Below are 21771 nucleotides of genomic sequence, written 5' to 3'. Positions count from 1 at the left end.
TCAGACCTTGTAAAATAATAATAATAAAGGATGTATTACTATTTAAAAGAATTTTATGACTTCTCGATTTAAAGAAATTGTAAAACACCTGCAAAAATATATTACTAACAAAGAATGGGTGCCAACTGTATGGAGCTGCAACTTCAGAAAACAGAGTGACCACTGCTACATGCCATGGCCAATCAGTGACCCAAAGATTGAAACTCAGTGAGTTCAGGTAACATTTTTGGCCACAATAATATTATCCAACATAGTTGCTAGACACTTCACTAGTCCTCAAGGACACGTAAAAGACCCTTGCACCAATACAATCCTCACACCACTTATTTTTATGGTCAGAGTTGATACTGTCTGCGCTCACTTTCTCCAACTCTATGAGCTTATCCAAACCAGGATCCTTGTGGAGAATCACTGACAGCCATACACCCATGCCAGTGAATTTAAGTAGCAGTGCCCCTTACCACACTTTACACTAGAATATACAGGGTGATTTAAAAAGATACATCCGATTTCAAAGTGGCATATTTTTATAGCTGTGAGGTGCCTAGGAATCTATCACATACCAATTGAAAGTTTCAGACTGTCACTAGAAGTTGGCTTCCTTCAGTCTGCAAGGTGATGGCGACCCCTGAGCAGAAAGCATTTTGTGCAAAATGACATGCTGAATTTAGTATGGGATAAATTTGACTATCACATTGATGGAGGAGGTCATATTGAGCACTTGTAAAATTACATAATAAACTGTATGCTCACCTAAACCATTTGCAATTTACTGCATTGTTCTGTAATGATTTATAAGTAATCTGAATCTTTTGAATCCAACACAGGGCACAAGGCAGGAACCAATCCTGGGCAGGGTGCCAACCCACCGCAGGACACACACAAACACACCCACACACCAAGCACACACTAGGGCCAATGTAGAATCACCAATCCACCTAACCGGCATGTCTTTGAACTGTGGGAGGAAACCGGAGCGCCCGGAGGAAACCCACGCAGACACGGGAGAACATGCAAACTCACGCAGGGAGGACCCGGGAAGCGAACCCGGGTCTCCTAACTGCGAGGCAGCAGCGCTACCACTGCGCCACCGTGCCGCCCTTGAACTTTCATTGGTTAAGAAAAATATTTCTTTTGTGAATTTTTTATTAATAGCTTGCTGTGGACAGGAAATTCTTTATATGGTTATTTTTTTTTCAAATTGCAATTTTCATAATGGAGTCCTTTTTAATTAACATTCATCTATAAAGGATTAATTTGAAAACTTTTGCAGATGTTGACCTTTTTCCTTTTACCTTTATCTTGGCCATTCAAGGGAAAAGAAAAATGATTCTAGCATATAGTTAGCCTGAGTGAAGTGGAAAGCACTCATTCTAGGATTAATTTAAGTAATTGTCATCTTATCTAACCTATTTTTCTAATTAGATTAATGGGCATTCATTACTCAAAAAGTAACTCCATTCCCAAATATAGCAGAGATTAATATGATACTGATCATTTATTTTTTTACACATGAATGGCAAACAATGTGCTTTTTGCTGAGAATAAATGTGTTATTTTTTTACAGATTTGTTATGTATTGTAGTTAAAGTATTTGCCAATATTTATCTTTTCAAGTAATGATTTTTTTTTTCCAAATTGTAACATGAATAGAAAAGGAATAGAGTTCACATTAAAGAAGAAGCGTACCAACAAAAAGATTGAATTAAACTTTCCCTCAATGTACACAGTTCTGTTATTCACAAATCAGGGTATACTTTCAACATTTCAACATATATACTTACTGTATACAACATGGATTGGAGAATGCACTTTTACAAGTTTACATTTTAGTTGAAGATATATTGTAATGAGTATTTGCTAAAATTTGTGGTGTATAAGAAACTGGTTATAGGCATGTCTGAGAATATTGATCTCAGTAGGTTAAAAAAATGTTAGAAATTCTTGTGGCATGACACAGGCAAAGGTACTACATATACAGTCAAGATTTTACACAACACACATAATTTAATTACTGTCCAATTAGATTAGAAATTTGGTATATAACTACTCTTCAAAGAGTCTGCCAGAAAGTAGGAGGTTTTTGGTTGTCATCTTTCAATGTCAGTGAAGTAGTATAATCCTGCTATCTATAGTATCCGGTATCCGAGTATTTCATTTTCTAAGTCTAAGAGCTCAAATATTTTTTAGCATTACATTTGGCCTTATAAATTGCACTAATGCATGAAAGGTTACATGAGGTTTACTTCCTGTAGTTCTGAGAGCTGTGTTTTTCTGATTCAGACAAGCTGTGGTACTGTCGACTTTCTCCTAATCATAAAGTGCTGCACTATGGAGATGTGGATGAAGAGACAGACTGTCATCCTATTGAGACACTTCAAGAAAAAAGTAAGTGCTCATTTTGGCATGTCATTGTTTGTAGGGAAGGGCTGCTTGGAGCTGCATACATTTGCTGCCTTTGCACCCAAGAACTGCAATGGGTAGGGGGAGTACCAGTGCAAGAAAGTGTAGTGGCTCATGGAGACAATTATTCTCCTAAGAAGCTAAAGTTTAAGTGACCGAGCAGGTGCCAGGTGTCGTCTTCTCCTTTGAGAGACGTGAAATTTAGGGCTGTCAAGAGACCACAGTACCTCCTGTTAGATAGGAACACATGGTTCCTTACAGGAGATGCTGGGACAAAATTATCCACTTTAAAATAAGGTTAGAGAATAATTTTAGGGAGCCAGTGCTCTACTATGCATCTGCTTGATTTCTCCATATGGTTCTTAATATAGAGAAGGCATGCCAAAGAATGCCACCACGATCCTGGAATTGATTCCAGAGTTTGGCCAAAAATTAATGTAATTGAGAGTTAAAGCCCCATCTTAAGAGTCTGTAACTGGAAGAGAATTGGGGCAAGTTGCACTGATAAAAGAGAGGTGACAGATATACGTTCGTATAATCCATTCAGCTCGTATGTGTGCATTGTACAGACTTTTGTTTTTACTGTATAGATAGTTTTTTCGCCATCCTACATGGCAGAGGTGGAGGGTTGTGTAGATACTCCCTTTTGGGCAGCAGGGTGGTTTTGCTTTTTTCTTTTTTTTCCTTTATGCCTTGTGTTATGCTTATATGTATGCTTTTCATGTAAATTTAAATAATAAGCAAGCAATTGATTCTTCTTAGGATTCTTTCACGTGTGGTGAAATTACCTCGAGAGTGTCCTTTCCTTTTAAAGCTGTTTTTTTAAATGGTATGAATTCTGACTAATATAATCGAGCATGTCTCACCATCCAAAGCAAAGATACATATGTCTCTGAAAATAACAACACTTTTTCTCGTTTCACCTAATCCATTCTGGTGCAGTGGTGTATAAATATGAAGGCTTCAGGTAAACTACTAGTGTCAGGGATCTGTAGCTAACAAGTGCCACACACGTTTTACCCGTCAAACTACTGTAATCAACAATAGTTTTAATCAACCAACATATGGTAAATGCTGTAGAAACAAATCCATTTAAAGTAACAGACCTAGACCAGTTACCTGTGAACCCTTAAGGGGGGTGTATGTGGTTTACACCTAAACCACAAAAAAGTGCAAGTGTGTCTGCATTATCATCTTCATCTTCAGGTATTTATGCAGGGCATGAACACTATGAAATTAAAAGCTTGATTTAAAAAAATCATGAATGCTTTCATCAAGGTGAATCTAATTCAATCTCTCTCTATATAGAGATAATATACAGATAAAATGCAAAGTTTACTTACTCATGAACAAAAGACACAAATTCCTGTTCAGTTAAAAAGCTGAAATTTGGCTGGATGGTACATCTAGGGCACTAGGTATCCAGCTAAGAAAGGACATTTCAATATATCAATATTTAGTGGTTAAACCTCCCACCATTATGCTGCTCGAGAGTCCCAAAGCACACAAGTCTCAAACAATTCTAAAAATGCCCTCTAGAGGGGGAAATCCTGTCATAAAACCATAGCTAGTAACAGAAAGGGCTATGTAGAATCTTTATAAAATAAAAAGTTTTATTCTTATTAAAAATGCTCTGAAACAGAATGAACCTCCATAAAGCACAAAAATGTAAAAAGGAGTTGCCAGAAAAGGCAATCCAAGGCAAACAAAGTACTAAATCAGATTCAAGGCATGGTCAAAAAACAGAGCAGAAAGTCAAACATTCAGACAACACATCAGCATAAGCAGAGACACAAAAAAGCTTGCTGACTGCCACATTCACATTCAAGTGAACCACCAGGAGCTGTGGGAATCCCTTACATTTATAATACAAGGGCAGTCCCTGGAAATGATGGGCAGGGGGCCCACCCACATGCAGAACAACCACAAAACACAAGGCACAGAAAGGCAATGATACAAAGGAAAAATCAAATACAAAAAAATGCAAATAAACATAAATAAAATTATTACAAACAAAATAATCAAAACTCAAAATTATGTTCTCCACTTTATGCCTATCTGGAAGTACACCAAACATAGCTGTTAATGGATTAGGAGGGATTGTGACACCAAGGCTGTCTGATAGGCATTTAAAGATTTTGGTCCAGAATGATGTTAATTTGGTGCAGGTCCAGAACGTGTAACCCAGTGAGGCTGGATCTTGATTGCAACGTTCACAGGTTGGATCTTGCCCTGGAAACATTTTGGACAATTTTAAACGAGACAGATGTGCTCAGTATATAATTTTGAATTGAATAATTGTATGCTTTGCACATGTGGAGCTCGAGTGAATTTTCTGCATTGCTACCTTACACTCCTTTTCTGAGATATTGAGTGAGAGATCCTTTTCCTACTGTCCTCTTGGATCTTTGAAAGGGAGGGACTGTAAAATAATTTTATATATTACAGAAGTGCTGTCCTCAAGACTGATCAATATTTTTACCAGCATAGAGGAAGGTGGGAGGTGAGGAAAATTGGGCAGGTTCTGTTTAACAAAGTTTCTGACTTGAAGGTATTGAAAGAAATGTGTTGTTGGAAGGTTACATTTGGAATGTAATTGTTTGTAGGATGCAAAGACGTTGTCTATGTACAGATCTCTAAGTGATTTAATCCCAAATGTTTTCCAGATATTAAAAACTGCATATGTTTGAGAGGGTGGAAAAAGGTGGTTCTCTTGCAGAGGTGCCACAGATAAAAGCTTCCCTATCTTAAAATGCTTCCTACATTGGTTCCATATTCTGAGTGAGTGAAGCACAATTGGGTTATTAATATATTAGCGATAACTTGCATTTATTGTGGCACAAAGCAAGGAATATAAAGAAGTACTGCAGGATTTTATTTCTGTTGCGGACCAAGCCCGTGTATGTTCATCTACAGTATTTGTGTCCATGGACACGTTTTTATAGCTTGTATGTTTGCTGTCCAGTAATAAAACTGAAAGTTAGGTAGAGCCATGCCGCATTCTTTCTAAGGTCTTTGTAGGGTCACTCTTTGGATACGGCGATGTTTTGAATTCCAAATAAATTAAGCTATGGTTGAATCTAATTTCTTAAAAAAATATTAATGAATATTGGAATGTTTTGAAATAAAAAGAGAAGCTTAGGAAGGATATTCATCTTAACTATGATAATTCTTCCAGCTAAAGTGAGATGAAGGGTTGACCATCTATGCAAGTCTTGCTTAATTTTTTTCATACAGTGAAATTTTGTTGATAGAGAGCTTCATGTTTACTTGTGATATTTACTCTTAGGTATTTAAACTGATGATAAAAGGGAAGGTGTCCAATCTAACATTGTGTACTTGAGAATTCACTGGAAAGAGCACAATTTTAGTCAAAGAAATTCTGAGACCAGAGATCTTTTGAAATTCTTTAAGTGCTGTTAAGACTGCAAGCACAGTATTTTGTGGATCTGATATATACAGTATCATATAATCTGCGTATAGAGAAATTTTCTGTTCAAGTCCTTCTCTGATAATTCCCTTTATCTCATAAGCAAACAAACTGTGATCACCCTTACTACACTATTGGCACGTAGAATTCTCTTGCTCAACTGGAAGAATCCTAACTCTCCTCTTTTAAGTCAGTGGGTAATTGATGTTTTATACTATTAGGGGGCTCTGTCCCCTGCTTGCTTCGCTCGCCAACCCCTGTGTTTGGTTAATCAGATATACAACTTTAAAAGCTTTTTTTTTCCTTTGGAATTGTTTCAATTTCATTATTTGCACTTTTACTTTAAAGCTTCATTAAAAACAATATTTGGAATTACCTTTTCTTCAAGATAGCATTGAATTTTGATTCAATTTTTGGAGACACACTATGACAACGCAACGTACATCTGCCCGTGAGTGAATATTGTTTCTGTTTCTCTAATAAATAATCCGACTTTTTCTAATGTTTGTCCCTGTGATTTCTTAATTGTCATAGCAAAAGCTATTCTTTTTGCTATTCTATGCCCAGAGGGGACTGGGCGGTATCATGGTCTGGAATCCCTACAGATTTTATTTTTTCTCCAGCCGTCTGGAGTTTTTTGTTTTTCTGTCCCCTGGCCATTGAACCTTACTCTTATTCGATGTTAATGTTGATTTATTTTTTTATAATTATGTCTTTCATTTTTCTATTCTTTAATATGTAAAGCACTTTGAGCTACTGTTTGTATGAAAATGTGCTATATAAATAAATGTTGTTGTTGTGTTGTTGTTCTCACGGGAAACTGTACACATTTTAATATGAATGGCATATCAAGATCTCCTTTGGTGTCTTATGTTATTCGCGGAATATATACATTACCTTTCTTGTTGCCTGTTAAAATTTGCATCGCTTCTCCATGATCATAAATATACACCTGAATTGTGTTTTCTTTGAAATTAAACTTGTCGTTGCTTTAACTGTTGCGGGACCACAGATTTTCATAGCATATGGTCCATTATTGTGTAAATCTATGTTTTGTGTATTGAATGATGCGAAGGCAAAAAGACTTTGTTTTCTGCTCTTTGCTTTTTATTTCTGACCTCGCTTTGTCCTGCTATTTTTTCAATTACACCTGGTCCTGATGTTTAATTTCCTTTTGTTTGCTCTAATGCGATCTTTACTATCTTTTTTTGATATTGTAGTGACTGACATAATAAAGTGTCACAAAGGTTTTACTTGAACAATCCCCGACTTCAAAACCACAAACACAACTTTCTAGCACCCTCTCCAACCCCTCATCCACCGGGTCTCTCCCCCACCCCTTACCGTTTCAATCAATACCCTGCTATCAGTCTACCGTGCTGTACTCCACCCTCCCTCAGTCGGACCTAACAGTCACTTAAAACAAAAAGGCTTCAGGGGGACAGTACAATACTTTCGAATTTTACTGCTTTCATTTTCTTTACTTTTCTCTGCATGTGTATCGTGCCATTGTTTGTTTGAGCCTTTCAAAGTCCACTGCTTTCATAATCTCTTATCTGTTTTTTTTCTCTACAACGCTTTTGGGTCCCTTTTCTCCACGCTGCTCTTTCTTCTTGGCTTAGTCATAGACGTTTCATTTAGAATGTATTGTCCTCATACGCTTTATATGTGCTGAGATCACAGGATCTGTGTGTGCTACGTGCCTTTACACGACTGATTGTTTTGCTGGCCATGCTCATATTTGATGTTGTTTGCGTCTCGCGGGTCTTTTAAGTGTCTCCAAGATGATCACGTCTCATCACCCTGCTTTTGCTTTCCAGGAATTTTTTTTTTATAATAGAGAGATTTGAAATTGGAAATTCTCACTTAGAGGATCTGTGCAGAACTTTTTCAAAACCAAGCAGGATCTAATCAATATCATTTTAGAATAAGCATTTAAATTGAGGAAGCAGGTTCTCTCCCCATTTCTTTTTCTTCTCCATTTATCTTTATTTACTTATTAATTCATCTATTTTACTTATTTTTACTAGCTTTAAGTTTTACTCTCCTGGCCATGCTCTCTTTCTCATGGGTGGGGGTTGATTTGTGTTCAATGTTATTTTTGTAAAAATTGATCTATTTGTATGGATTGTTGTGTGACTACAATATAATCAATAAAATTATAAAAAAAAATCAAAATGAAGACATAAAACAAAGATTTGAACCTCACCCAGGGAAGCAACACTGGCTGAAAGATACTGTATAAAAGAAAAATTAAGTACCCCAAAATCTCAAAAATGCCTTGACAGATTTGATTGAAATTTGGTAACATTATAGAAAAAAATAAAATTACACATGTTTTGTTATTTGTTGATATTTATTAATTTTATACTAACTTACGTGATGTGGGCTGCGCTGAGAGCATGCTTTATTGAAATGAAGGACGCAGCAGAAGTGATTGAGGGCAACAAGAATAGCACCACCAACCAATAGGGTGGATAAATGACTGAAAATGGGGTGGTGTCTTAAACTGGGAAAAAAACAGACATGATCACATTTTGAAATGGAAAGAGAAAGTAGTAAGCTTTTTTTTTGGTTCTGCTGTTGACTACCGGTACTTTTAGATATGTACCATCTCACGTCTTGGTTATTTATTCCTCTTCGTCGATATCCTGGCGTGACTTATTGAGTGCCCTGAAGCATTCTTACATGAATGATGAGAGGTTTGGGATGTTTAGATAAGTGGTGGACCCCCGCAAAGTTTGATGGTGTATTACCACAGGGTGAAAGGTGTGATAACAGCTGCACAGCTCTTCTAAACTGCTACATGTCAGGGGGAGTAAATGTCATAAAAGCTGCATGGCAGTTGAAAAGGGAACATAGTGCAGCTTCGAAGGAAGTCAAAGGTGTCTGCTTGTTTCAATTTAAAATAATACATTTTCCTGTAAAATTTGCAGCGACTATTGACCTACTCTTGCATTTTGCTCTGTTCTTGTTCTGTTACTATTGTATTAACCCCATTTTCTGTCACTCTTTGCACACCCACCCCGCTGGAAAAGGGTCTCTCTCTGAATTGCCTTTCTCAAGATTTCTTTCATTTTTTCCCTACAAGGTTTTTTTTGGGAGTTTTTTTATGTTGTCTTATAGACTCAAGATTGGGGGGCTATCAGAAAAAGGGGCCTGTTAAAGCCCATTGCAGCACTCTTTGTGTGATTTTGGGTTATACAAAAATAAACTATTGTATTGTAAAAGCCAATCCACTAGGAAAAAAAAGGAATTGATCTGTAGCAGGAATGTTTTACTCTTGGACAATTGTAAAAGAGTAAGCAGCTCCAGTGACCTAATAATATTGTTGCTTGCTTACTTACTTATTTGACCAAGACCTTTATCCAAGTTGACTTACATTCTGAGATACAACTAGTTACATTTCTTTTGCATTTCCAATTGGAGCCCTGGCTGGTGAAGTGACTTGCTCATGGTCACATAGTGTCAGTAGTAGGATTTAAATCCTAGGTCCAAAGCCTTAACTGCTACACCACATTGCCTGCTAATATTTGCCCTTGGTAAAAAAAACACCTTACCAGTATTGTGTACAGAAAAGCACTTGCATAGTTACATATTACTTCTGGGAACTATAATGAAGGCCCATTGCCTTACGAAATGTCTTTGACGATGCCAGATAACACAGGTAGTCAATACATACTGTGTAGAAGAAAATACAACTATACTATTTTAAGCTCTTTTACTTAGTAGCCACCCAAGAACTGCTGGTTTCTTGCTGCACAATGTCCAGACAACATTGTTATTACTTTTAAAAACACATTTAGAAATGTAGGTTTGTTTTTAACCCCATTCAACTGTGCTTGAAAGGACGTTTTCTTGGAAAGTGGAAATATGTCAGAGCACAATGGAGAAGTAAGTGGCATGGTTTATAAGCACTATTTGTTACCAAGGACAGTGGGTTTTATCTTTCAATACGAACTGACTGATGCTTTTAGACACAGTATGCAAGTAGTCAGTCATAATTATTATATTTTTTCAGTCTTTTTTAAAAATCCTTTTACTTTTTATGTATGTGACCCCTGAATAATTTCTTTTACAAATTTCAGTTTCACCTTTATGAATGTATAGGACTTCCTGTATTTTTGCTATGCAGCTATACAGAGGGTGCATTTTGAAGTCTCAGTCTTCAGTTGAAGCAGTTATTTTCAGGAATCTATATATATATATATATATATATATATATATATATATATATATATATAAAAGGAAAAGCCCTCACTGACTCATCATTAATTCTGCCACTTTCCATATAGGTGGGAAGCTGAAATTTCACATGCTCATTCCTTGCAGTGTACTTACAAACGTTAGGTATGTTTCATGTCCTATGGCAACACCCAAGGGGGGGAAATGGATGTACCCCCTAAACTGTATACAGTGGAACCTCGAGTCACGACCGTCTTGGAACACGTATAAATCAGGTTACGACCAAAAAGTTTGCCAAACTTTTGCATCTGTTCACGACCACACATTCGAGTGACAAACAAGCCAGTTTCCCTTCCGGTTCGTGTACGCTGATGATTTCCACACGTGTTCAGTCTCTCCCTGTGCATTCACTGTGAACTCTTTGTGCTCTATTTCGTTTCCCTTCCGGTTTGTACGCGTTGGTGGTTTACGCACGTGTTCAGTCTCTCCCTGTACAGTACATTGTTCTTGGTCCGACGTGCATCGCGCAGAGGAACTTTACCTCAAAACTGTAATCTCCTCTCCACCCAGCTTCCTGCTCACTTCCTTCATGCCAGAACTCGACTCATGCAAGGTTAGTTTTCTTGGTTGTTTATGGATAGTTTTTGTATAAATTAAGGATTTTTCAAATGTTCAATTTTTTCCCTTTGTTTAAAAAAAGGGTTTACAGCGAGCGGTTCATAAAGCTGTAATGTGAACTCTTACAATGTTAGTTTTCTCTGTTCAAGGTTTTCTCAGTGTTATTCAATGTTTTTACATTTAGTTTACTATTACATTGTGCATTCTATGGTATAATTAACTATTTTTGTGCTGAAAAACCTTTAAAAAAATATTTACAGTTTGTATGGTTTGAAACAGATTAATTGTATTTACATACAGTACTATGGCAGAAATTACTTCGGGTCACGACCAAATCAGGTTGAGGCCAGAGTTTTGGAACGAATTACAGTCGTGACCCAAGGTTCCACTGTATATAGATAGGGGAAACCCAATATACAATATACGTAGGAAGCCCAAATTTCCCATGCTCATCCTTTACACTGTACTTACAAACGTTAAGTATGTTTCATTTTGCGACATGCCCCGTAACGAACTTTCGAAAATAACGTCTCCTTTTTGGAGGTTCTCACCATTATGCCATAAGGAACTTTCGAAACTGACCTCTCCTTTTGGCGGTTTCATTCCTAATTTTCATTAACAGAGGATTTATTTCACTGCAGAGATGCACAAGGGCTGCCCCCGGTCCCCATTCCTTTTTCCGCATGGCCGCTGTCTGCGCACCAACCATGTGGTTGGCTCACTGCCTATATACATTAAAAATATCCCATGCTCATGTACCTCCTCACTTGCTTCCTTACTTTCCTCACCTGTTCGTCATGCTCACTGCTCCCTTCTTCTTTACTTCACCACTTCAAGGGTGGAAGGACTGCTCATTCTTCTTTCAGGCAACCTCTAAACCTCACCCATACTGATTCCCCTATGTGTAACATATCAATGCAGAGCACCGTGGCGCAAGTGCTGCATGAGCTCATTATATGGGATGAATGCACAATGTACACAGACCAGGTGTTGAGGCTTTAGACAGGACCCTACAAGACACAGAAACACGACAAAAATGATGGGAGGCTTGACAGTCTTTATGGCTGGAGACTTCGGCAGACCTTACCAGTTGTCCCAAGAAGAACACGTACTGACAAAGTTAAAGCATGTCTGAAGTCTTCATACCTATGGCCTAAGACCAACGTTCTTACCTTAAGAATAAACATGAGGGTTTACTTGAACTGTGACAAAAAAGCCAGAGAGTTCGCTGCTCTCCTCATCAAAATAGCTGATGGCAATTTAATTGAACAGAACTGTAAAATCAATGTTCCTAACAATCTGTCTCCTGGTAAATACCTTACAAACCCATATTGAAAATGTTTACAGCAGCGTACAAAATCTGCATGAAAAAGACGTCTCATGGTTGAGGAAGAGAGCTATTCTAACACCAAAAAATGACATGACTTCACATATAAATACTATCTTACTTCACTAACTAACTTACAAAACAAAAACATACAAGTCTGCCGACTCTGTTGTAGTACTAGAGGACGCAGTGCACTATTCTGTAGAGTTTCTTCACACTCTTAATCCTCCGGGCATGCCTCCACATACTCTACTTTTGAAGGTCTGCACACCAATTATGTTACTACGAAATTTACAACAACCAAAACCTTGTAACGGCAACAGGCTTCAGATCAAATCTCTGCACAAGAACCTCATTGAGACAACAGTCTTCACTGGAACTGAGTCAGGGGAAACTGTTTTTATTCCTTGCATCCCTCTCATACGCTCTGACCTTCCATTCCAATTCAAACGCCTCCAATTTCCAGTAAGGGTCTGCTTCGCTATGACAATAAATAATTCACAGGGCCAAACTCTAAAAAAAGGTCGGCACTGACTTGACACAAGATTGCTTCTTACATGGCCAGCTCTATGTTGCATGCTGAAGAGTTAAGCTCAGCAGACAGCTTGGTCATTTTACAGCCCAAGGGCAGAACTGCAAACGTCAATCCTTGCATCCTAAAAATGTGCATTTCTCATACACAACATTTACAACTATAAATTAAACTCTTTAAAATCATCAAATTCACTCTCAATACTAAAATAAGTCTATGACAATTACATTAACAATCATGTTACATTATTTTTAAAATGTTTCTTTTTCATAACTTCTTTAACACACTACTTCTCCATTGCGAAGCACGGGTATTTTGCTAGTATTTTATATATCCATTTGCTTGCTTTAGTCACACTTTCCACACATGATGTGGTGTAATCTGCTTATCTGAAATCAGTATTTTGTTCTTAATTTAGCTGTTCTTGTGGTTTTTTCCTTTTATTTTTCAGTTCCTGTGGCAGACATCAAGGCACTACTGACCGGCAAAGACTGCCCACATATGAAAGAGAAGAGCTCGGGGAAACAGAACAAGGTCAGGAAACTGCAGTTGGTGCACCAGCTTTAATAAAGTGAATGGTTTGCTAACTGCAAAACTACATTTTTGTAAAGGTGCTTACTTGTCAATCCCTCGTTTATCAGTGTAAAGCCAAAAAAGTTTTATTATTTTATGACTCTTTATTGAAACTGCTGAAAATGTTAAAATGGTTGGGCTTAGGGGTCCAAATTTTGATCGTATGTCATAATCCACAGTCAAACCACTCTGATTAGGTAAAAAAAAACAAAAAGCGTTAATCTTTATAAAGGGTTGGAGCTGGTTATTATGGTTGTTTTCTTTTTATTAACTAGGGGGCTCTGCCCCCTGCTCGCTTCACTCACCAACCCTTGTGCGGGCCCTACGCAGTAGTCATTTCCCAGATCTGCCTCTTGCAACAAATTGTGCCATTCTTTTGGATAAATACAAATATTGACTGTCTTTGATATCTCCGTCTTTCACAACTATTATCGCTGACAACTCGTCACATGTTGGTTTATTATATATGCGAGTGTGATCTTTTGGATTCATATAGAAATCCAAGAAAACTTCTTTCTTCCGTGTTTTTCAGAAAAATTTTGTGTAACGTATTGATACTTTTGGACATATGGATTTGTATCCATTATTGGCTATAGAATTTCTAATACGTCCAATCGTTTAACTCTTTCGATTCTATGTTGCATCGCTTCTCTGTGATCATAAATACAAACCTGACCAAACTGTTGTTTCTTTGAAATTAAACTTGTAGTAGCTTTAATTGTTGCAGGATCATAGTGTATGGTCCTGAATCATGTAAATCTACGTTTTGAGCATTGTATAATGCAAACGCAAACAGATTATTGTAGATTCAGATATTTTGCCTGTAGTGTTTGTGGATTTCACTTTCACCAAATAACAAATCTTTAATTTCTCTCAGATACATCTCTTCATTGGGAAGAAACAATACTTTTTCCTGATGGCAACACGAATTAGACGAACTACAAGTCTCCAACTTAAACTTTAAAGCCAACCAATATCTATCTATATACTTCTGTCATATCACTTATGTCCATATATTCAATCTCTTTTCGCTGTTCTGTTATTTCACCGAGTAATAATTTCCATTTGTTAGTGCTAATGTGATCTTTACTATCAGTTTTTTGAAACTTACGAATTTTAGTACTTTCATAATCTATAACCTGCTCTGCATGTGTATCGCGCCAATGTTTTTGAACCTCTTTACGTCGTTCTACTTTGTCTTCTACTCTTTGTCTTTTCTTCTTCTGCTGTTTGTCTTTTATTTCTGCCCCCGCTTGGACCTGTTGGGTTTTCAATTCATCTGTTGGCAGAAAGTCTCATCTCGCGGGACATGAAATTCTCTCTTTGAAAAAGTCTCGTCCCAAGATTTTTTATATAATAGAGAGATAAGATCCAAAAAGTTTTCATGTTTTCTTGTCTATATGTAGTGAACATATTTATTAACAGAAACTAATGTAGGTGTTTCATAGATAGTGTTTAATCTTCTTATATAATACGCTACTGTGTCTGTCCAGGATTTTAAATCACCTGTAGCTCGCAAACTGTTTGACCTGTTGACCTGAAATTTGGTACACATATACTGTACTCTGTGACCTTTCCTTTCTGCTTCCGGGTTGATGATTTTTATTACTCTTTTTATTTTATTTTAATTGTAGAATCAACTCTCAGCAGCGGGCTGCAGTGTGGCTGTGCAGCACATGCATACAGGTGCCGTTCTCATCCATACCACCTTCACCGTCACTTCCCCTACCTCTTCATATCTTAAATCATTCTTGAACCAGATTGAACACTTAAGTGCCAGCTTAAGTGAAAAATTAAGAAAAACATGCTAAGTAATTGCAACACAAAACTGACTTAATCAGTTTTAATGCGAAAAGATTCAGATGGAAGAAGAGAAGAAGCGGTCCGCACGAAGCAGCAAGCGCATCAACCTCTGAGCAAACGAATGCTAAATATACAGAGAAAGAGTAGGAAAACTAGGAATGCTCACGTCAAGTGTATTTACTGCACGTTATTGCGCAGTTCGACGTTACTGGTTTATGTATAATTAATATGGTCTTATTTATCATGGCACCAGGGAGTAGGTAACAACATGACTAAAATTTTGTTTTCTGTACAAGTAACAATACTAGTTTAAATAATTCTGATGCATTATTTGTGTCAAACTCTGCTTACATTATTGAAGATTATTGTACAGTAAACCATCGTTTATCGCAGTTAATCCGTTCCAGACTCTACCGCGATAAATGAATTTCTGTGAAGTAGGATTCTTTATTTATAAATCAAATATTTTTGCCGTTAGAGCATAGAAAACCTGTTTACAACCTTCTAAATACGTTTTTTAACAGTATTAGAGCCCTCTAGACATGAAATAACACCCTTTAGTCAAAAGTTTAAACTGTGCTCCATGACAAGACAGAGATGACAGTTCCGTCTCACAAATAAAAGAATGCAAACATATCTTCCTCTTCAAAGGAGTGCGCGTCACGAGCAGAGAATGTCAGAGAGAGATAGAGAGAGAGAAAAACAAACAATCAAAAATCAATAGGGCTGTTTGGGCTTTTAAGTATGCGCAGCACCGCTGGACAAAGCAGCTGCTCACACCCCCTCCGTCAGGAGCAGAGAATGTCAGAGAGAGTGAGAGAGACAGAGAAAAGCAAACAATCAAAAATCAATACGTGCTGTCCGGGCTTTCAAGTATGCGAAGCACCGTGCGGGAAGCATATCTTATATCATTGAGGAGTTTTACTTAATACGTAATACAAGCTCTGATTGGGTAGCTTCTCAGCCATCTGCCAATAGCGTCCCTTGTATGAAATCAACTGGGGAAAGCAACTGAGGAAACATGTACCATAAATTAAAAGACCCATTGTCCGCAGAAATCCACGAACCAGCGAAAAATCCGTGATATATATTTAGATATGCTTACATTTAAAATCTGCGATGGAGTGAAGCCGCGAAAGTCGAAGCGCGATATAGCGAGGGATCACTGCATGTATTTTTGATTCGGAATGTTGACCTGCTCAGGAGTCAGGGCTGCCACATAATTCTATAGGTATGAAGCCCATACAAGTATATGCATTCGTAATGTAGTTGGTTGATGATATTATCCAGTTATAATGATTAAAATAGTCTTAAAATGGTTAATTGTTATTATATTCCAGATTGGGCTCTGCTTTAGGCATTGTAGCCACACAGTTATAGGCTATGGACCTGACCAGAATGATTCCCTGAGATTTCTTACTTTTAATGATGGTAATAGCCTGCAGACCAGAGATGTGTAGTTTTTCTTAACTACTTCAGGTTGACTGTTGTTAAACAGGAGCTACATCTTCATATGATGCTATTAATTTACTGGTCAATTTATGTTCCTGTGGTCACAAACATGGGTAGTGATTGAAGAAATGCGAGTGTAAATACATTCAACTGAAATCCGTGTTCTCCACAAGACCTACTCGACTCTCTCTGCATGACAGGGTGAATGGCTTGGCAAAGGTCTCTTAGTAGAAGGCTTGTTGCTACAAACTTAAACCAGTTGAGATGGAAAGGGAGTCTAGTAAGGATTCCCAGGGTGCTTTTGATACTGGAGAGCGTCATAATAAAGCCCTGTGTTAACTCTACTTGTAAGTCATGCATGAGTTAAATATCATTCACCTACTACTGTTCTCATTATGATTTATAAAAACTAAAATTGAAAAAACTATTGCTCTGCCTTTATTTAATTCCATTTATTTCTTTTTTGTAAGTTGCACTCTTTTTAATCCAGTACACAATAAATTCTTGTTTAAGCACATTTGTTATTTATTTCTACAAATGAAAAGTCAAGTAATTTTATTGTATACTGAATAAGCAAAATACAGTGTTTGTGTACTTGTGTGTATTCTTTCTTTCATAAGGAGCTAAAGTTTAGGTGGTGCTGAACAGCCAAGAGAAAATATAGTTATATATATCTAGTTAGTTATTTACACAATATGAAATTGAACTTTTGTAATGTAATTACAGAGAGCAGTCAGGAATGACCAAAGACTTATTAAAAAGGCAAAAGGTATCTGTAAACTATTGAGCTCCTTCCATAATTTATATGAGTATGTTACAGTAACAGCTGTTTTCAGATCAGTGTGGGGTGTGTATGTGTGCCCTTTGACAGATTAATGTAATACATTTGGTTCTTCCTTTGCATCATGTATGCAATTATATGTGTGTGTGTATATATATATATATATATATATATATATATATATATATATATATATATATATACCAGTAACGGCGCACTGCACGCGAATACACTTGACTTGAGCATTCCTAGTGTTCATATTCTTTCTCTGTATATTTAGTATTCATTTGCTCAGAGTTTGATGCACTTGCTGCTTCCTGAGCAGCTCTTCTTTTCTCCTACCTAGCGGCCCGCTTCTTCTCTTCTTCCGTCGGCATCTTTTCATGTTAAAACTGATTAAGTCAGTGTTTGTGTTACAGTTACTTAGTACGTTTTCTTTACATTTTCACTTAAGCTGGCATGTAAGTCTTCAATCTGCCTCAAGAATGATTTAAGATATGAAGAGGTAGAGGAAGTGATGGTGAATGTGATAGGGATGAGTACGGCACCCGTACGCATGTGCTGCACAGCCGCCCTGCTGGCTGCTGCCAAGAGGTGATTCTACAATAAAATAAAAAAAAAGAGGAATAACCTTGGAGGTCAATCATCATCCCGAAAGCAGATAGTAGAGATCACATAGTATATGTGTACCAAATATCAGATCAATAGGTCAAACGGTTTGCAAGCTACAGGTGATTTAAAATCCTGGACAGACAAACGAACAGCCACGGTGGCGTATTATATAAAGATATATTTGTATATATAGTGGTGTGAAAAACTATTTGCCCCCTTCCTGATTTCTTATTCTTTTGCATGTTTGTCACACAAAATGTTTCTGATTATCAAACACATTTAACCATTAGTCAAATATAACACAAGTAAACACAAAATGCAGTTTTTAAATGATGGTTTTATTATTTAGGGAGAAAAAAATCCAAACCTACATGGCCCTGTGTGAAAAAGTAATTGCCCCCTGAACCTAATAACTGGTTGGGCCACCCTCAGCAGCAATAACTGCAATCAAGCATTTGAGATAACTTGCAATGAGTCTTTTACAGCGCTCTGGAGGAATTTTGGCCCACTCATCTTTGCAGAATTGTTGTAATTCAGCTTTATTTGAGGGTTTTCTAGCATGAACCACCTTTTTAAGGTCATGCCATAGCATCTCAATTTGATTCAGGTCAGGACTTTGACTAGGCCACTCCAAAGTCTTCATTTTGTTTTTCTTCAGCCATTCAGAGGTGGATTTGCTGGTGTGTTTTGGGTCATTGTCCTGTTGCAGCACCCAAGATCGCTTCAGCTTGAGTTGACGAACAGATGGCTGGACATTCTCCTTCAGGATTTTTTGGTAGACAGTAGAATTCATGGTTCCATCTATCACAGCAAGCCTTCCAGGTCCTGAAGCAACAAAACAACCCCAGACCATCACACTACCACCACCATATTTTACTGTTGGTATGATGTTCTTTTCTGAAATGCTGTGTTCCTTTTCGCCAGATGTAACGGGACATTTGCCTTCCAAAAAGTTCAACTTTTGTCTCATCAGTCCACAAGGTATTTTCCCAAAAGTCTTGGCAATCATTGAGATGTTTCTTAGCAAAATTGAGACGAGCCCTAATGTTCTTTTGCTTAACAGTGGTTTGCGTCTTGGAAATCTGCCATGCAGGCCGTTTTTGCCCAGTCTCTTTCTTATGGTGGAGTCGTGAACACTGACCTTAATTGAGGCAAGTGAGGCCTGCAGTTCTTTAGACGTTGTCCTGGGGTCTTTTGTGACCTCTCGGATGAGTCGTCTCTGCGCTCTTGGGGTAATTTTGGTCGGCCGGCCACTCCTGGGAAGGTTCACCATGTTTTTGCCATTTGTGGATAATGGCTCTCACTGTGGTTCGCTGGAGTCCCAAAGCTTTAGAAATGGCTTTATAACCTTTACCAGACTGATAGATCTCAATTACTTCTGTTCTCATTTGTTCTTGAATTTCTTTGGATCTTGGCATGATGTCTAGCTTTTGAGGTGCTTTTGGTCTACTTCTCTGTGTCAGGCAGCTCCTATTTAAGTGATTTCTTGATTGAAACAGGTGTGGCAGTAATCAGGCCTGGGGGTGGCTACGGAAATTGAACTCAGGTGTGATACACCACAGTTAGGTTATTTTTAACAAGGGGCAATTACTTTTCAGACAGGGCCATGTAGGTTTGGATTTTTTCTCCCTAAATAATAAAAACCATCATTTAAAAACTGCATTTTGTGCTTACTTGTGTTATATTTGACTAATGGTTAAATGTGTTTGATGATCAGAAACATTTTGTGTGACAAACATGCAAAAGAATAAGAAATCAGGAAGCGGGCAAATAGTTTTTCACACCACTGTATACAGTATGTGTGTATGTGCATATTAATAATAAATAGTATATTATATTAATAGTGTAAAAATAGAATTCTTCTTGTTTTTTGTTTTTTTTTTCCTACCTAAATAAAAATTTGCTACAACATTACTATTGTTGGTCTTGCTAAAGTGAACAGATTTGCAGTTGCTAAACACCCACATTAACATCGAGAGAATGCTAGGGCTGCTGTTACTAAATATACCCTCGAAACAGACAAACTTCCCTTTGACATGCAAACTAAAAATTACAATGATGAATTTAACTATAGTTCACAAATTGGTTATTAATAAAAAAAAGTCCTGCCCATGAATGTTAACTGCCCATATTGATGAAACACCTGCAATGTGTTCCTGAAGTGGAAAAAACAGATTCTATTTTTCTGTATACTTACCAGGGCCTATTAAGAGATTAGAATTTGATTTACACCCAGACTCCCAACTTTTTCTTGGTGCTCTGGTAATGTGTTTCAATGACATCGTCTGGTGCAAACAATAATCAAAGGCAGTTTCAGAGCAAATTTTAAAATACAAGGACCATTCTCTTAGGACATTTTCCAGGCAAAGGTGCACAACACAACTAGTGTAACTTTAAAATTATTCTGGGGATTTTGACAAGTTTTAAGAAATATTTATGTGGGGTTCTAGGTACAAAGAACTTAGTAATACTTAGGTAGACATTTAATTTATAATAAGTGATTGCTAAAGGATTCTTGGACTTAGCAGTGGACAAGTTTTATACCCATTGGGCCTGGTTGTTGTGCTAGCATGAGTTATGGATGCAAGTACAAAAAAAGAAAAAGCAAATTACTTATTAAAATTACTTTTAACATATTGATCCAATATACTAATATGATTGTGTGCATTTAACTTAAAATTCTACAATATATTTTTGAATCCATAATTTCCTACTGAAGTCATTTTATTTTCCTTTCCCTGTTCTGTACCATGTACACTTACTCAGGTTTTATTTTTGAAGTATTCCCTAATCCTTTTAACCTCTCAATTTTCAGGAAGTTTTGGACCTTGCCTTCACCATTATATATGATGTGGAAGACTACAGTTTGAACTTTATTGCGTCATCAAGAACGGATGTAAGATGGAGGGTTTTTTTTTTACCCCTGTTGGTTTCTCCTTCCTAGCCATTGTTCTTACTGTATATTTGCAGTTTGTTACTGAGGCAGTGCTTTTTAATATACAACTAAGAGTTTGTGTTTATGTCCTTCCTTCACATTTTTTTTTTTTTTATTGCCTTCCAGTTTTGCCTTTGGACTGATGGTTTGAATGTCTTGCTGGGGAAAGAAATGAACAGCGAGTGCATGCGGAGTGAGTTGGATATTCTCTTATCCATGGAAATCAAACTGAGGCTACTGGACCTGGAGAACATTCCAATCCCAGACGCTCCACCACCTTTGCCAGATCCTCCCAGCAATTACCACTTCTGCTATGACTTCAGCCACAGTGAACAGTAGACTCAAAAGTGATTTCACCTCACCATGGACACATTTTTGGAGAGCCATTGAAGGTTCTCGTTTAGATCCCAGAGGAGACAAGCAGCATCACCAAGACTCAATCTTTGCTCAAGTTTTCACAAGTGAACAAAAACAATCCTGTGACTGCTGAGCACCCATTGTATAGCACTGCACAGCATATCTTACCATTTCCTTGACGCAGCAACACTTGGCTTTTCAAGTGCCAAGTGAAGCTGCTTTAAGGTGGACATGGTCAAATCCAGTATGTGCCCACTCATTTGAAATATATAGTAGACCTCACAAGAAGCAGCATGTTTGGTGCAGCCTATCTTATGGATAAAACACCCCCAAAGCTTGTGTGTGGACCTGCTTATGTGATGTTGTCACAGTGATTGAAGGCAACAGCCCTCCAATTTCAAGAGACAATACAGCAGAGTAATAATTGTAACTGCCTTAAAGTTAAGCTTATAAGGTGCATAGGAAGTGCTGCTGTCTCATCTGTTGTGTCAATGGAGAGACAAAAAAATTTTAATCAGGGATATGCGAGATTGATCTTTTATGTAGTGAAACACTGAATCCTGACTTGCCCTACCTCTGAAGTTATTAGCAGGCCTTAGGAATAATTACTGACTGGCAACGTTAAAGTGTGCTGCCTGGTACAGATCCTCAATTAGCTTGGAGGCCTCAGCTGATCTAGTGACATTCAAGGTAAGATGAACTGTATTGCCATGAATTGTATGTACTGTACAGTGTAGGATAAAGATGCTCTTAATGCCAAGAC

General features: G+C 37.4%; 3 protein-coding genes across 4 annotated transcripts in view; 2 read left to right on the top strand and 1 right to left on the bottom strand.

Moving 5' to 3' along the window:
- The window catches only part of lrrc29 (leucine rich repeat containing 29), a 102250-nt gene that overhangs the window by 46085 nt on the left and 34394 nt on the right, over positions 1-21771 (bottom strand). The gene's annotated exons all lie outside the window — the stretch shown is intronic.
- elmo3 (engulfment and cell motility 3) overlaps positions 1-21771 on the top strand; it is a 161218-nt gene that overhangs the window by 138607 nt on the left and 840 nt on the right. Inside the window, exons 18-21 of one of the 2 annotated variants that reach the window (XR_005634896.1) lie at positions 2284-2388; positions 12947-13029; positions 20532-20612; positions 20778-21698. Coding sequence is in view for 1 of the 2 variants with exons in the window: in XM_039763223.1 (XP_039619157.1) it covers positions 2284-2388; positions 12947-13029; positions 20532-20612; positions 20778-20990 (482 nt within the window). In the remaining variant the exon portion in view is untranslated. Of the gene's footprint in view, positions 1-2283; positions 2389-12946; positions 13030-20531; positions 20613-20777; position 21771 lie in introns of those variants that run through there. The other variant, XM_039763223.1, reaches the window with a different exon arrangement.
- Positions 21623-21771, top strand: part of LOC120535398 (cyclic nucleotide-gated cation channel beta-1-like) — a 109058-nt gene continuing 108909 nt past the window's right edge. Inside the window, exon 1 of the mRNA XM_039763219.1 lies at positions 21623-21698. The gene's annotated coding sequence lies outside the window, so the exon portion shown is untranslated. The remainder of the gene's footprint in view (positions 21699-21771) is intronic.

Source organism: Polypterus senegalus, chromosome 9 (genome assembly GCF_016835505.1).
Source record: "Polypterus senegalus isolate Bchr_013 chromosome 9, ASM1683550v1, whole genome shotgun sequence".
NCBI lineage: Eukaryota > Metazoa > Chordata > Cladistia > Polypteriformes > Polypteridae > Polypterus > Polypterus senegalus.
This window is presented reverse-complemented; position numbering and strand designations above follow the sequence as displayed.